The following is a 14,842-nucleotide window of genomic DNA, read 5'->3' as shown; positions in this document are numbered from 1 at the left end:
GAACAGACTTCCTATAGTGGCAGATGATGCCTGTGAGTGTTAAAAGGTATATCTGGACAATACCTCACTTTAACTCCTGACTGGCCCTGAAGAAATCAGGCAGTTGGACTTTTGAAAGTCCCTCCCAACTGAACTGAACTATTCTTGGTATGGAGGCACACACAGACTTCATATTGTGTACTCTGTCTATTCATTCAAAACACAAATTATAAGGCTCAGGCTGAGCCGGCTCAGATAAAGAAATGTCACGATATCTATTGCTTATAATTCTCATAGTTGAGTTTCTGATGAAAACACTTGAGTGAAATGCATTTTAGTCATTCTCATTCTATAAATTTCAAGCCTGCATTGCTGAAAAATACCTTCCCAAAGATTTTTCTGAAAGATAAAAAACACTTGGAAAATTCTGGATAAGAACATAAATGACAGAGAGTTGAGAATGATCAAAATTGATGTACACAAAATTTCATATGAAGATTTGAAGATTTCTTTTCCTGAGTTCTAGTTTACAACTTGTTAACTTTGCTTTCTCATTTTTTATATTTAGTCCTAGATCAAGTCTGTCACTCGATCCAACATTCAGATATCTGAGTTGTTTGAGATTCTTTTTCTCCCACTTAGTGACAGAAGCGTTGTGGTGTTGCTAACACTTTTCTCCTCCTACTCTTTTTTCTTTTTGTCTGTTCTCTGACTGCCTACCACTTTTCTGGCCTCCTCAGTTCCTTTCTAAATGCTTGCACGTTTTCCTTCCTAAGTAAAGGTTAGTTTTTTCCGTATTTCTATAGATGCTCATACAGGAGGATTATGTGGTATTGTCTGATTTGCCATACTGATAGAAAAACCAGAACAGAAACTAAAATAGGACAGAAAACACTGATCTCATTTACAAATCTTTGAACAGGGTGCTTAGCACCTCCTAGAAGGAAAGAATGATATATTCCCTTTTAGTTTGTTTTGCATGTACGAATTCAGAGCTAAAATCCTGAGCAACAGTTCAATTGTCAATTATTTATTTATTTTTATGATTATTATTTAAAATATTTTAATCCTCCACTGCTTAGCAGCAGCCAGAATGGCAGCAGCCAGTTCTATCAAGGATATATATTAAGCAGTTTACTCATTTATTATAGAATAAGAGATAAAACGCATAATTACTGAGTAATGTCTGAACTGAGCCTCTGCTCCTAACCAATCCTGCAGTGCCATCTGTCTCAGCTTCCAGCCACTTGTATTCAACCATTTTCCATTCAAAGAGCACACACAGCTGGATGTTTCCTCATTAGCATCAGACAGACATTTTGATCACATGCGTCTTGACATTTGACCACTGCACACTTGCTCTTAAAATACCAGTATGTTGCTTCAGGCATTCTGCCATTTCAAGTACCACGAGCATTCAAAATACCAAACCTCCAGAAGAGGAGAGCGAATGAAGAGGACAACTGAGAAACACCTGGCACTGCATTTTGCAAAACGTCTAAACAAAAAGGTGTAACCACATAGCAGCTGGGAAGGGAAAAGGGAAAAAAAAATCCTCTGATTGACCTGAGGACTGATAGCACAAATTCCTACACTGACAAGAGAATTTTTAATGTACCTATGGCTAAATCGCTCGGATTAATTTGCCTTCTGTAATGTCCCTTGAAGGACCTCTTGTGAGTGAAGTACTGCAAGAAGCACCACGACTTGTTTACAGATCTCACTGTTCAGGTTTTTTTGAAGGTAGGTGTGAGAATTGAGAACTGAGTGTCGTTCTTCACACAGGAAACTTAATATCACATCAGTGGCTGACAGTCATCAAAACAAAATAAAATACCAGGAGGTTCTGATGGAAAGTACTGAGGACTGAACAAAACAAATCATCATAAGACTGAATAAATTATGACACACTTATCTCTTGATGCATATGTAGTTCTGCATGTTCCTTTGTCAACAGAAATAACCCAAAAATGAACAAAACCATAAAGCTAAAAGAGGTGCATGGAATGGCAACAAAGACGATCAAAACTACAGGTAGGGCCTCTATGCTGAATGTGACTGAATAGTACTCCACAGTCTAGAAAAATAACTACTGAATGATGATATGACAGAGATCCAGAACCACAGTAGGCAGTGACTTACAATAATAATTATGCAGCCACCCAGCTGGCAACTAATTGTAGTTTGCTACTGTACACTGCAGTTCTAAGATGTTCAGTTATTGCCTGGGGAAAGCCAATGCTAATATTAAAGAAAAACAGTTTGTAGAATAGGTGACTACTTAACACAAAAAAAAATCCCCAAATGATAATCTTTGTACTTTATTATTTAATTAAGAAGTTATTGAATGTTTAAGAGAAATGATCTATCTACAAAAATCCTTTCTATATTAACTGGAAATAGAATTCTTTTATTGTGTACAAAACCACTGATTTTGAAAGTTCAAAACAGCATTAATGTAGCTGAACAAATCTAATATCTGCACATGTGGTTTACATGTCTATAACTCTTACAAATACTGCATTCTTTTTGTAGTACACGTGCTGCTACATGCACATACACTCTCTAAATGAGATCTCTGGTTTAAGTTTGTGAATAAATTTGGATTGCTGAAGTTTAACAGCAAGATGCTGGAGTAATACAGAACATCTATAATAGTTTAATGAATCACGTATATAGCTTAGATTGTGAAGGTATAAAACTTTCAGATTATGCAACATGAAAGATTCTAATTTCCCCAGTGAAAAAAATCCAGATCTGACCTTTTCTTTGTCCACTGTTCTGTGAATATTACGGTCTTTTATAGCATGATTAAGAAGGGATTTCTTTCCCAAAGTAACTCAACTGGAGCACAACCAATGTGATAGCTACTGAGCGTATTTTTGTAGTCTTTGTTGCACTCAGCATGGAACTGGATGATTAGATGATCTTTAAGCTTGCTGAGAATGTGAATTCAAAACTTTCTTCTGCCAGATACAGACTAAAGATTTACTTAAATGTGATGACTGGATGTAGACCATTACATCATTAGGGACTTGCAGCAGTCATGTACACACAGCTTCTTAATTATAAGATCAAACCAGCTTTACGGCTGTGTAAACACAAAACTGGTTCCGACACCATTGTGCACAGATCTGAAACCCAGAGAAAGTACAGCACTTCAGAGAAGTACCAATACATCTGCCTGAGGATGGAGTCACTAATCCTTACGCTACATGTAAGTGTTACCCCCATTCATTCCTCAAAAAAGCCATGTACACACACTGAATAGTTGTTTTTGTTCCAGCATCGTTCTTAAAATGCTGTCATATGGCAAAGAGATGAAGGTTAGTATTAGGGATACAATGAAGATGTGAGGTTCCTACACAGGATAGGTAAAGAGACAGGTAATATGTGAATATTTATGTATTTGATTGTACATGCAGCTTGCTGTGTGGTGCCTAGGAATTAAAACTTTGTGTGCTTTGATATAAGTTATATTACTAATAGCTCTGCTCCTCCTGCACTGCCCACAGGAATGCCTTAATGATTTTCAGGTGAGAACACTTCCCTTTTCCAATTACAATTCAATAAACTGTCAAGCAAGTACAACGAGAGATACTGAGCAAAAAATCTATAAACCTCTTCACTGGGAACAGAAGTTCACACTCATGACCAGCTCAGATTCTGTGCCTAGAGTTTATTTTGGATTACTGAAGTAGCACAAATATTAAAGCAATCCAGCATCTAGGCATATATTCACACTATTCAAACAGGGAATGACATGGAGCTGCAACAGGGGAAATTCAAGCTAGCAATCAGTACAAAATTCTTCATCAAGAGGGTGCTCAGAAACTTATCCTCAGAATTGGTCATGGCACTGAGCTTTTCAGAGTTCAAGAAGCATTTGGACAATGCTCTCACGCATCTTTTCCTGTGATCCTGTGTGAAGCCAGGAGCTGGACTTGATGATTCTTATGGGCTCCTTCCAGCTCAGTATATTCTATGATTCTTGGAATAAATTAGCTGTCTGGATGAGATAAGTCAGCTTCACTTTGCATGAAAATAAAATAAGTATTCAGTTTTGAAAATCTGGAGTACATCCTTGATTCCTTACTACTTTTCTTTGTGTGGCTTCAAAACACTATTTTGGGGTGTCAGTCTGGGACTTATGCCTACGTCTAGACATAGTTTTCCATTATTCAAAATTGCAACATGCTTAGAAACAATTTTTTCAGTTAAGATAATTCTGAAAACCTGTGTTTTGAAATAAAATAGCCGCAAAAGACATTTCTGCATACTTGATTGTTTTTCTTTAGCCCATATGCTGAAACTGAAATAATCTCAATAAATAAATTGGCAAACTGCTGCAGTTTGGTTTAATATTGCCAGATATTGTCTGTTTGCATCCTTCTTACATAATTTTCAATTTAAAAAACATGCATACAAGGAAGTAAAAGAGAGAAATGCTTGCCTGAACATTTTGAAATGGATTCTTGTTACCATAGGATTCACTGTAGTAGGTGAAATCGTCTATGCTAAGCTGAAAAACAGAGAGCAGATTGGTGAGAAGGAGCCACATTATCTCATTCAGATACAGACTTACACTTGGCACTGGTAAAGGAAAAGGAATTAATGTTGCATACCCTCTCTTGAAGGAACAAAACAAGGTTGCTGGGATTTGGAGTAAAAACAGGTTGCAGAAGTACAGCCAGCTCCTGTGCTGAGACAATGTGTCCTTCATGCAAAGCAGGGTCTGGATTCCACTGGGATCTGCAAAGAAAATAATTTTTTAAACATTAAATTTGCTGCCAGTGATGACACAGCTTCTTTCTTCAAACGTACACAACTAGTTCATGATATCATCACCTTTGGATTAAGACCAGGTTTACGGTTCAGTTTACTTTTATTCCACTTAAAAGAATTTGCCCATTTACATCCCTATCCTGTTAACTGGATTACAGCATTTGTCCAGACAAGATACAATTATTCTCTGCTAACTTTTCTTGTTTGCATACAACATCACACCTACATCTTTCAAAACATTAGCTATCAAATAGAATGAAGGATATGTTGAAAACCATTGGGAGAGGTCCCAAAGGGAATCCCAACTCCCAGTATTATTTCCAGGGCCATCAGTCACCTTGATGGCTAAAGAGCAACACAGGTCAGGCCAGACCAGAAGTTACCACATTTTTTTCAAAAACCTTCTATTGAGTTAATGATTATCATTCAAAATATGCCTCTCTCGTAAGGCTTTCATGGCAAAACAACCATCTCTGGAGAGGCAGCTCAGAGTAAAACACCCTCCCAGAAGCAGGAGCTCTTCTGAACAGAATGGCAAATGATACTGAGAAAAGCCTACAGATCTTTTGCTAATCTGTCTTCAGGAGGACTGGACAGAGAAATAACCTGGCCACTTAGTTTTATTACAAAAAAAAAAGAGCAGTTATGGGCAAAACTGGAGCTGGCATTATTCTTTCAGTACCTGACTGGGATTTTAGCACTATGCACTCTGGGTGTACAGGGATAAAATTTAATATGAAAAACGTTGTCCCGGGTGACTTGACTAAGGCAGCATCGTTGTGCTGCAGAAAACTCAGACCGAGAAGCTTTAGCTCCCCTCTTCCACAAGCACAAATGATTTGCTAAGGCCTGAAAATCTGGTACGTTGGTCCCTCTGAATGGAGCTATTTGCAAACAGAATATAACATCAGCTATTACGATGGTCACAACTTGGTGAATTGACATGCCGAATTGACGGTATTTTCTAACCCAAAAGCGACTCCGAAATGACCCTTTCAGTTCGTTTATGAATGAGAACAATCTTTGTTTTCATCATGTTTTCTGCTTTCATCTAGAGATGGAGGCAGAGTGGGGGCAATGAACATAGAGGGGCATTCTGTGTCATTTCTCAGATAGGGAAAACCCATATTGCACTTCAAGGCTTGCTGATGGTTCGAATGAAGACCGCAGGGAGGGAATCAAAAGCCGCCATCCACACGTACAGCAGAGATAAAAAAGACGTAATCGTACAGCAGAAGATATCTAACTCTCCTCAGATTTGGGAAAGTACTAAAGCCCACACTATTTCTGGGGGACTTTTCCAAGACAAGGTGCTGCAGGTGTTCAAACTGGATTCTAGAACTCCTCTTGCCTGTTTTTCAGCTTTAGATGTAAAACTTGCTATGCAGGAAGGAAATTTCTCCTTGTTTAACAGAAACTGCCATTCAACATTTTCTTAGTTTTCCTCAGCTCCTTCATTTCTATGTTCATTTGTGCTTGGCAATCCACATTAATTTGTATTTCCGAAGACCATGAGCTTAGAAACTGCAATAGACATGTTAACGTCTCAAGAAAGCTGACCTCAGGATGTCAGAGATTTAAATACAAACTTCAAGAATAAAGTATTTGAAGAAAAAAGAAAAACTCTTGAAGATTCTGAATTCAGTAACTGAGCGATGTTTTAGAGTTACATTAAAGGAGTGCGTGGCCACACTGAAATACTAGTAATACTGAAGGAAAAAAAGATAGATTCAATGGGAAATGTGAAAGAATGGTTTGTATGAAAGGAAATTATAGTGAATACCTTGTTATACTTATTTTTGCAAATCAGATAACTGATCTTTTACATGCCTAGCATAAAAAAACTTGAAGACTTTGAGAACCCTCTGGATTTGCAATTAAGTAAAAAAAGTAACAGAGAGAACATGAAACAAAACTAATTCATTTGCAGCAGCACAACAGCAAAGGCTTTTGTCTTAAAACCCTCCGAAATTTAATGATCCTGTTTTAAAACATTCTTTGCTTCTAAGGTTTCCTTGTTCCTTAGAGCAGCCCTTGCTGGCTATATAACCTGGAAAAGCACGTTTTGTGAGACCTTTTAGCTTTCAGACATCAACTTTAAGAGCTCCGGTGGCATCATTAGAAAAATAAATCTCTATCACCTGGCCAATAATTCTATTTTAATACAGTGTTTGCCTAACCCTCCTATTCCCCATATGATACACTTATTTTGTTTCTCTTCACTATCCTGCCAGGTGCTCCGGTGTGCCTCACATAAGGAGCCCATACTGTGGTGCAACAGAACTCTCACCGTGGATCAGATGGGAAATGTCAGATGTGTTTTGCTGGCTGCTTACCGTTAAGTGCAGAATGAAACGGAGATATGGGCCCACATGGTGGATATGCTGAGGGTGTGCATTACTGCCTGCAATGAACCCAACTATTCCTCTGAACTCTTCACCTCCAGCAGCGTCTGAGTGAGGGATGGCAGAGGATGAGGTAGGCAGCGGGCCAACACACGTATCGATTGCTGCTATTAATTGATGGCTCACACAAAATGTGATGCCCAGAGCAGCACAGCTGTCTGCAGCCCCAGCAGGCCCTGCCTCCTGCAGTACAGTCGTGTCTCAGCCACGGGGACCTCTGCTAATGCTCGTACTCTCCTCGGGCTAGAAATGCAGAAGCTCAACGCTCAGCTGCACTCTGTAGCCAGACAATGTGGTAAACAAAGGAGGTAGCTACGCTTTGCTTCCTCCAAAACTACACTTTGGAGCTTCCTTCTTGCTCTTAACTACTTGGGCAGAAAAAGAAGTCTAAGCATGCAGACTACTACCAAGCTGGGATACATTTTCTGATCTGTCTTCCTCCTAGGTAGAAGGGGGAGCAAAGATTTCAAGAATTCTTCTATCTGGACCTTCGAGAGGACAGACAGTAAATAAGCAGGGCTTCCTCACTCAGGCCTGTTGTCAGCAGTGCGCACTTACTCAGCAGCTGTATTCTGAACTCCTGCCTACAAGTTACTCCTGTCACTATTACCACATTAGATCACCACATAAGAAATAACGTTTTCCCCTGCACAGAAGAAGCCAGTAAGCTCATTAATAAAATTCTGGAGATGATTTTCTATACAAAAAGCTCACCACTCCTAGCAGCACCAGTACAGTGACAACTGGTGACTGCAAGAAAACATTAATCCAAAGGGCTCCTCCAGCAAACAAATAGGCTCAGAGCATCTGCAGAGAAGTCCAGAAAACTTACAGCTGAAATCATTCCCTGTTTTCACGTCTCCTTTCTAAACTACACCTCCTCCCAGCAAGATTTTTCAGTAAATTCCTTACAGCTTTAGGAAGCATGGCATATGTCCCATTTGGCACTAACACTTTCTCAAAATCACTTGTAATCTGGATTCACCAGAAAAAGGTTCACACAGCATAAATGAAGGTAGTAATAAATTGTCAGCGACTACAAGCAAAAAACAGTCTAAAAGAGACACATGAAGGCCAATCACAGAAGCTACTTTTAATGAGTTTATTTCCTCAGGCTCTCTAATAATCTGTGGAGAGAAAGAAATTCTTTTGAATATTGTTACAAAATGGCTAAATCATGTTTCCGTTCTGAATCACATGTAAGAGGAACCTCCCCCCATCCCTCCTGCTCTGGAAAGCAGCAGCATTAACGGCTTCGGCTTGAAGTCTGATTTAAGATAACGCTAATTTTCCCAGGGCAAAGTTATTTCAGAAAATGTCCACTGATAATTTGGTATCTCTTTGTGAAAAGCAGGACACTGTGACCTGCTGTCTTATTCCCTTCATCTTCCTGGGTGCAATGGGGGAAGATTGCTGTTTGGTACAAAAAAAAACGAACAAAAAAACCTCTGCATCTGTTATCTAATATTAACCTTGAGTAGCATGATCACAGTACAATAACACATAAGAGATTTTAAAACGTCACATTCTCCTAATGCAGCTCTTCAAAGACACCATTTTACAAACACTGTATTATCCCTCAAGGATTCAATATGGTATCCTGACAGTTAACCCAGGAGATGGTGATGGAACAGATGGGTGCATCTCAACTCCTGTCTGGCAACGAATGAAACCAAAGTTTTAAATTGGAGGTGTTTTTTTACAAAGTGAAAAGAAATCCACTGATAATTACTGTACTTCTACACAGTCACCTCTCCTGAAACTCTCAACAATAGTTCCCACATTGCAGGGGGCTGTAGAACACCCACTGAAAACCACACACTGCCACAAAACACCAAGGTGCAAACAGAAGTTCCTGTTGCTGTCTCTTTATTTTATAAACTGACATAAATCTCCTTTCCTGTAGCTTCAGAGGATTTCACAAGAACGATTTTTTCCCTCACAAAAATTTCCCCTTTGAAAACACAAAGGTCACAGGAGGAGGAACGCTTCTTCTATTGATGGAAACACAAAACTGGTTTAAACAGTCCACCATCCTGATTTTCTTGCTCTTTATTTGTATAGACCTGAACAATCTGCAGTAGAGCAAGTTGCTAATTGCATCTTGGTGGAAAATTTGTTTTACGACCTCCCTGGGACACTGCTTATACTGACAACACGCGTATTATTTATATAAACTAGGCCAAAGGCAGCACTGGTCTTTTCTCAAACTCTCAAGATCACTTTTATCCTAAGAACAACTCCAACACTTACTTTGCTTTTAAATATAGAGGTAGCTCGTGTTACTCAGTTATATCAAGGTGAGCAAATTAAGTATTTTGAATACAAAAGACCTTAATGGAAATATCTGTTTATTTCTTTTGAGGGTGTGGGGTATGGGACAGGTCAGTTACCTAATTAAACTCACTGAAAAGGTAATGTTTTTGGGTTCTGGTATGCTGTGGCTGCCTTTGGCCAGAGGAACTGCTTAAGAACACTCTGGAAACTTTTAAGAGATGGGCAGACATACATCAAAGTTGGTATTCATTACCGCTGAGAAAAGAATACAATGCCCAGGACACATATAAAAGAAACCCAACAAGCATCTCCTACCTATATGTCTTCAAATGCAATTTATCAGCGTCTTTCAGCATGAAAAAACAAGAGTATCATGCTTGTCTGTAGGGCACTATACATGGAAAAGAATTCCCTGAAGAACTTAAACAGCACAACTGCTAATAGTCATAAGATTTCTCTTTTTGCTGTCTTAAACTACTGCATTAAGGACTAGAAAACAACGGCAGCAAGAAAACCACAACAAGACAGCAGGATTTAGCTCTGAGACCTTAATTTCAGCAATCTTGCCCAAAGACATGAGATGTACGCTGAGATGAATGACGGCAGCATTCAGCCTGTCTGCCTGGTGGCACTTAGATAGATCACCGCGCTTCAACACCTTCATCAGCTCAAAGTCTCCTGAAAGGCAGTGAGCGTGGCCCTAGCAGCTGAAAGGGCGCTTATCACCAATAAACCATTGATGGATTCCCTTCTTGCTCCAACCCCTGGCTGGAGTGTGCCAAATTCTGACTGTGCATATTAGAGAAGTGAGTAAGAACCCAGCTGTGAGAAAGCCTGCTGCTGAACTGGTATAACACACGCTGTGCAGAGCGCCGGAGCTCTCCATTGGAGGGTCTGCAAAGTAGATAACGCTCAGTTATTCCTAATACGTGAAGCCTATGCACAGAGAAGTTCTTCTTATTAAAAGAAAGAACTGTATTTAAAATTAAAAAAAAAAAAAAGAAAGAAAGAAAAGAAAGAAAGAAAAGAAAGAAAGAAAAGAAAAGAAAGAAAGAAAGAAAAAGAAAGAAGGAGAACAATAATGAAGAGAAAAACCACGGTGGAGGAGCCGGAGCAGTGAGCCCGGCCCGCAGCTCCTGGCCAGCTCCTCCGCGACGCTGCCCCGCGCTACGCCTTTAAGCCAGCAGAGCTGCAGCAGCGCGCTCGGGGTGCCTCGGGGTGAACAGAGCCCAGCCACTCCGGAGCTGAGTAACGTGGGTCCTACCGCCCGGTTCAGAACACCAACACCACACACAAAAACGAGCAAACCGTCCCGTTAGGTAGCGTGCCAGGAGGCAAACTGATTCCCTCGGCTCAGCTCCTCGGCTCGGTTCGCTGCCGGCGGTTCTCAGCCGCAGGCGGTCACGCAGAAACGCTTCCCCCACGGCCGCACGCACGCAGAGCGGCAGGGTCCCTCCGCTCGTTCTCCTACCTGCCCGTGGACCACAGCAGCGCGGGGACGTGCTCCGCGGGCAGGCCGGGCAGCAGCAGCGCGCCCAGCAGCAGCAGCAGAGCGGCGGGCCTGAGCCCGGCCATGCTGCCGCGCCCGGCGGAACTGGCCTGCCCGGGGGAGGCAGGGCGCGCGGCGGCACCGGCACGCAGCACTTCCTGCTCGGAGGCCGCTCCGGGCCGCCTGTCACGCGGCGAGCGTCTGCTGCGCGCGGGCTGCCCCGGCGCGAGGCTGTCACGGCTGCGCTGGGCCGCGCTGTGCGCGCTGGCCCCTCTCGTGCTCTGACACCTCATGGCTTCGCGTCAGGCTCGTGAAGTCCGAATCTCTGTCGCCTTGTTTTCTAGCTCCTTGCTAACAGCTTTGCTCAACTTCAGAGTGGAGTTTACAGAAAGTTTTCTGTGCTGCAGCAAATGTATTCTGCAGCACTTCTCTCCCTGCCGCGTGTTACCGTGCCCCTCAGCTCCTGCACGTGTGCTGAGAGCTGGTGTCACACATTCGGGTGTTGACAGGTTTGAAATCTGCAGCAAACCTCTGCTGCAGTTTCAGCAAAGGAAGAGAGAGTGAGAAAATTGAATCATAAGAATGGTTTGGGTTGGAAAGGACCCTTAAGATCACCAAGTTCCAACCCCTGCTATAGGCAGGAACACCTCCCTGTGGACCGGGTTGCTCAAAGCCTGGTCTTGAGTGCTTCAAGGGAGGGGGCATCCACAGCCTCACTGGGCAACCTGTTCCAGTGTCTGACCACCCTCACAGTAAAGAATTTCTTCCTGATATCTAATCTAAATCTACCCTCTTCCAGTTTAGAGCCATTTCCCCTCATGCTGTCACTAAGTGCCCTTATAAAAAGTCCCTTCCCAGCTTTCCTGTAGGCCCCCTCACGTGCTGGAAGTCTGCTATAAGGTCTCTTGGTACTTTCTCTTCTCCAGGCTGAAGAGCCCCAGCTCTTTCAGCCTGTCCCTGTAATGGAGGTGCTGCAATGCTTGGAACACTTGGAGTGTATCCATTAAAAACATGGGACTGTTCAGCTGCTTTCTGTAGTGATGCTGTCCCAAAAATACTAAATTGCAAAAGTCAGGAGCAAACTGTGCTCGCTGCAGAACTTGGCTAGACTATTTCCCAAGTTTCATGCATGAAGAAAATTGTCCTAGAGGTACTCTTGCTGCCAGGAAGTGTGTCCCTCTGCAGTTCTCCTTCATCCCTGGTGCTGCTGAGCTGTCTCTGCCATCACCTGACAGCATGAGGCAGCAGGAGTCATGCAGCACATGGTGAGCACATGGGTGCCTCATCCAGCAAAATAGTAAGGATGTTACACAAAAGGAACAGTTAGCTGTGCTAAAACAAGTTAGAACAAGGGAGAAATAAGGAAGCACAATGAAAATTGTAAGGGAGGTTGTAAACACTGGCTGAAGACATGCATTTCTGAATCAGAGCACACATAGCTTGACTCATCCATTTGCCTTAATTCACAGTGTATTATTCCAGCACTGTTGTCTGACAAGAGACAATTTGTTCAATTTAAATCTCAAATCAGATTTCAGTTACAAAAATAATATTAATGAGGAAAGTAATGAAGCCGATCTTCTATATGTACCTTTCCATAGCACTGAAGTTAACCCTTTCATTGCACTTTCCCCTCCTCAGAAATATTCCATAAATCCTTCATCTCCCATTTCACTGCATGTCTGAGGGAGCACACTTGTAAGGACAATCAGATCACAGAGGATAGATGTAGAATTGGAGCGCCCTCAAGAGAATTTAGTATAGGTTGGAATCATTCAGTCATCGCAAGCAAAATTATTTGTAGTTCTAGAGGTGGTTGACTTATCCATGGTATCTTCCAGAATGTGAGATACCTGTTTTCTCACATAACCATCTGGAACAGCACTGACAAATTCTGTATTGCACCTGCTGCCTACAAAGTCATGAGCTGTAACTCCTTCCGTCCGCTTCTTCCCTTTAATCTTCATATCAAAATCAAGATTAATTGAGCGTCAGCATTATATAAATCAAGAGTGCACAATGTGGTTGCCCACAGAAAGGAGTCACAGAATTTATAGCAAATCTTTCCATTTTGCAGAACAAACTAGACCTGCAACTGCAGTTGGCAGTCTAGAGAAATAGCATGATACTGCTCCTCCCCTTGTTTTTATCCCACTAACCCACGCCTTCTGAGGTTGACTCCAGTCATTCTGCAGCTCTCACAATGCAGAGATTCTTGTTTTGTGAAGCAGTAAAGCAGCCTATTTCACTATTTTTCAAACAGCCAATGAAAAGTAGGCTCTACTGGCTCTCTTCCATTCCTAATACAGTTGATAATGTGACCAACGCTGCCAGGACCTTCATGTCTGAGTAAGACTTAACAGTCTGACCTGAATGTATGGAATTCAGGGCTAACAAATACACAGATAGATAATGTGTTATAACCTGACAGGAACCTAACCGCAAGAGCAAATGATTCATTAGTACTTGAAGATTCCATACTTTTTTCTTTTTTTTTCCCTTCCCTTCCCTTCCCTTCCCTTCCCTTCCCTTCCCTTCCCTTCCCTTCCCTTCCCTTCCCTTCCCTTCCCTTCCCTTCCCTTCCCTTCCCTTCCCTTCCCTTCCCTTCCCTTCCCTTCCCTTCCCTTCCCTTCCCTTCCCTTCCCTTCCCTTCCCTTCCCTTCCCTTCCCACTGCGTTATCATAGGGCTAAAAAATTACAGAATCATAGAAAATCCTGAGTTGTAAGAGACCCACAAGGACCATTAAATCCAACCACTGCCTCCACACAGCACTTGCACCATTTCAAAACTTCACTGCTGACATGTGAAACTTCTTTTGCAAGTCCACACTCAAATGCTGCCAGCATGAATTAAGAGCCCAAGTCATGCGATTCCTGGCTTCTTGTTCCTGAAACGGTTGATGTAAAGTAGACTGTTGAAGATCAAAGAGCAGCTGATACAGGGGAGAGAATTGTAAAATAAAGGCATAAAGTCCTTGTTTCTGGCTGATATCTTAAGAACAGTTCATCTCCTGGTTTGAATGGGATCTTTCAGAAGGCATTTGCACGCTGTACCCCGATCACACACAAGTGAAATGAAGCACAGGTGGTGGATATACTCTCCATATTCTGACTTACAGAAACAATCTTAAATTTTTTTGAAACAAAAACAGATTGTTTTCTCTAAGATTACCCCATCACTTATGATCAAGCTTCCAACTAAAAACAAACTGCATTTTCTTTTTTAATAACTCCCCACAAACCACAGTCTGGGAATGACTGAAGTGAAGAAAGCTCTAAAAAAAGGAACGAGAAGAACCCATTGAGTTGGATCTTCATCTGCCTCCCCCAGAAAATTTGGCTCTTGAATACTTCTGCATATATTTACTCCTCTTTTTTTTTTTTTTCACTTCTAAAAATAAAAATTTCTTGCCGAATGATAAAAAAGAAACTTAGCTCCTGCAAAGAGAGATTTTTCAAAAGATTCCTTTCTTTGAATTAATTAAAATGAGACAAGATCACAGAATTTCTTTTATCCACGAGCAGGAACCTAAATACAATACAGACTGATATCCCAATATACACAAAAGCACACTTGATTTACTCATGCATTGAGCGTGCATTTTCCATACCAGTTTCTCCTTGAAAATCCACAGGTTTTCTTGAATACAAGTTTAAAACTGCTTGTACATGAAGTTGTTTTTTTTTAATCTAGCACAACTCCAAAAACCTGAAGCGCAAAAATGCTCTGAAATAGTTATAAAACTGCAATAAAGAAAAAAATAATTTCATCACTATTTATCTCAATTAAAATAATTTTATTAAAAGAAGCTGCAATACTGACATACCTCGTGTTTGCCTTCTACTCATACCCATTCTTAAGAATTCATGTATTCTTTTATTTACAACTGTATTCATATCTCATATC

The 14,842-nt window shown here is 41.2% G+C and overlaps 1 protein-coding gene across 1 annotated transcript in view; it reads right to left on the bottom strand.

The window, feature by feature from the left end:
- The window catches only part of LOC125690948 (V-type proton ATPase subunit S1-like), a 53,004-nt gene extending 41,761 nt beyond the window's left edge, over positions 1 to 11,243 (bottom strand). Inside the window, exons 1-3 of the mRNA XM_048939799.1 lie at positions 10,918 to 11,243; positions 4,605 to 4,731; positions 4,433 to 4,501 (exon numbers count right to left, since the gene is read on the bottom strand). Of these exons, the coding sequence (XP_048795756.1) occupies positions 4,433 to 4,501; positions 4,605 to 4,731; positions 10,918 to 11,228 (507 nt within the window). The 5' untranslated portion in view covers positions 11,229 to 11,243. The remainder of the gene's footprint in view (positions 1 to 4,432; positions 4,502 to 4,604; positions 4,732 to 10,917) is intronic.
- Between the last annotated feature and the right edge of the window lie 3,599 nt (positions 11,244 to 14,842).

Source organism: Lagopus muta, chromosome 1, assembly GCF_023343835.1.
Source record: "Lagopus muta isolate bLagMut1 chromosome 1, bLagMut1 primary, whole genome shotgun sequence".
In the NCBI taxonomy this organism is placed as follows: domain Eukaryota; kingdom Metazoa; phylum Chordata; class Aves; order Galliformes; family Phasianidae; genus Lagopus; species Lagopus muta.
Note: the sequence above shows the minus strand (reverse complement) of the source record. Positions and strands in the feature narration are given on the sequence as shown.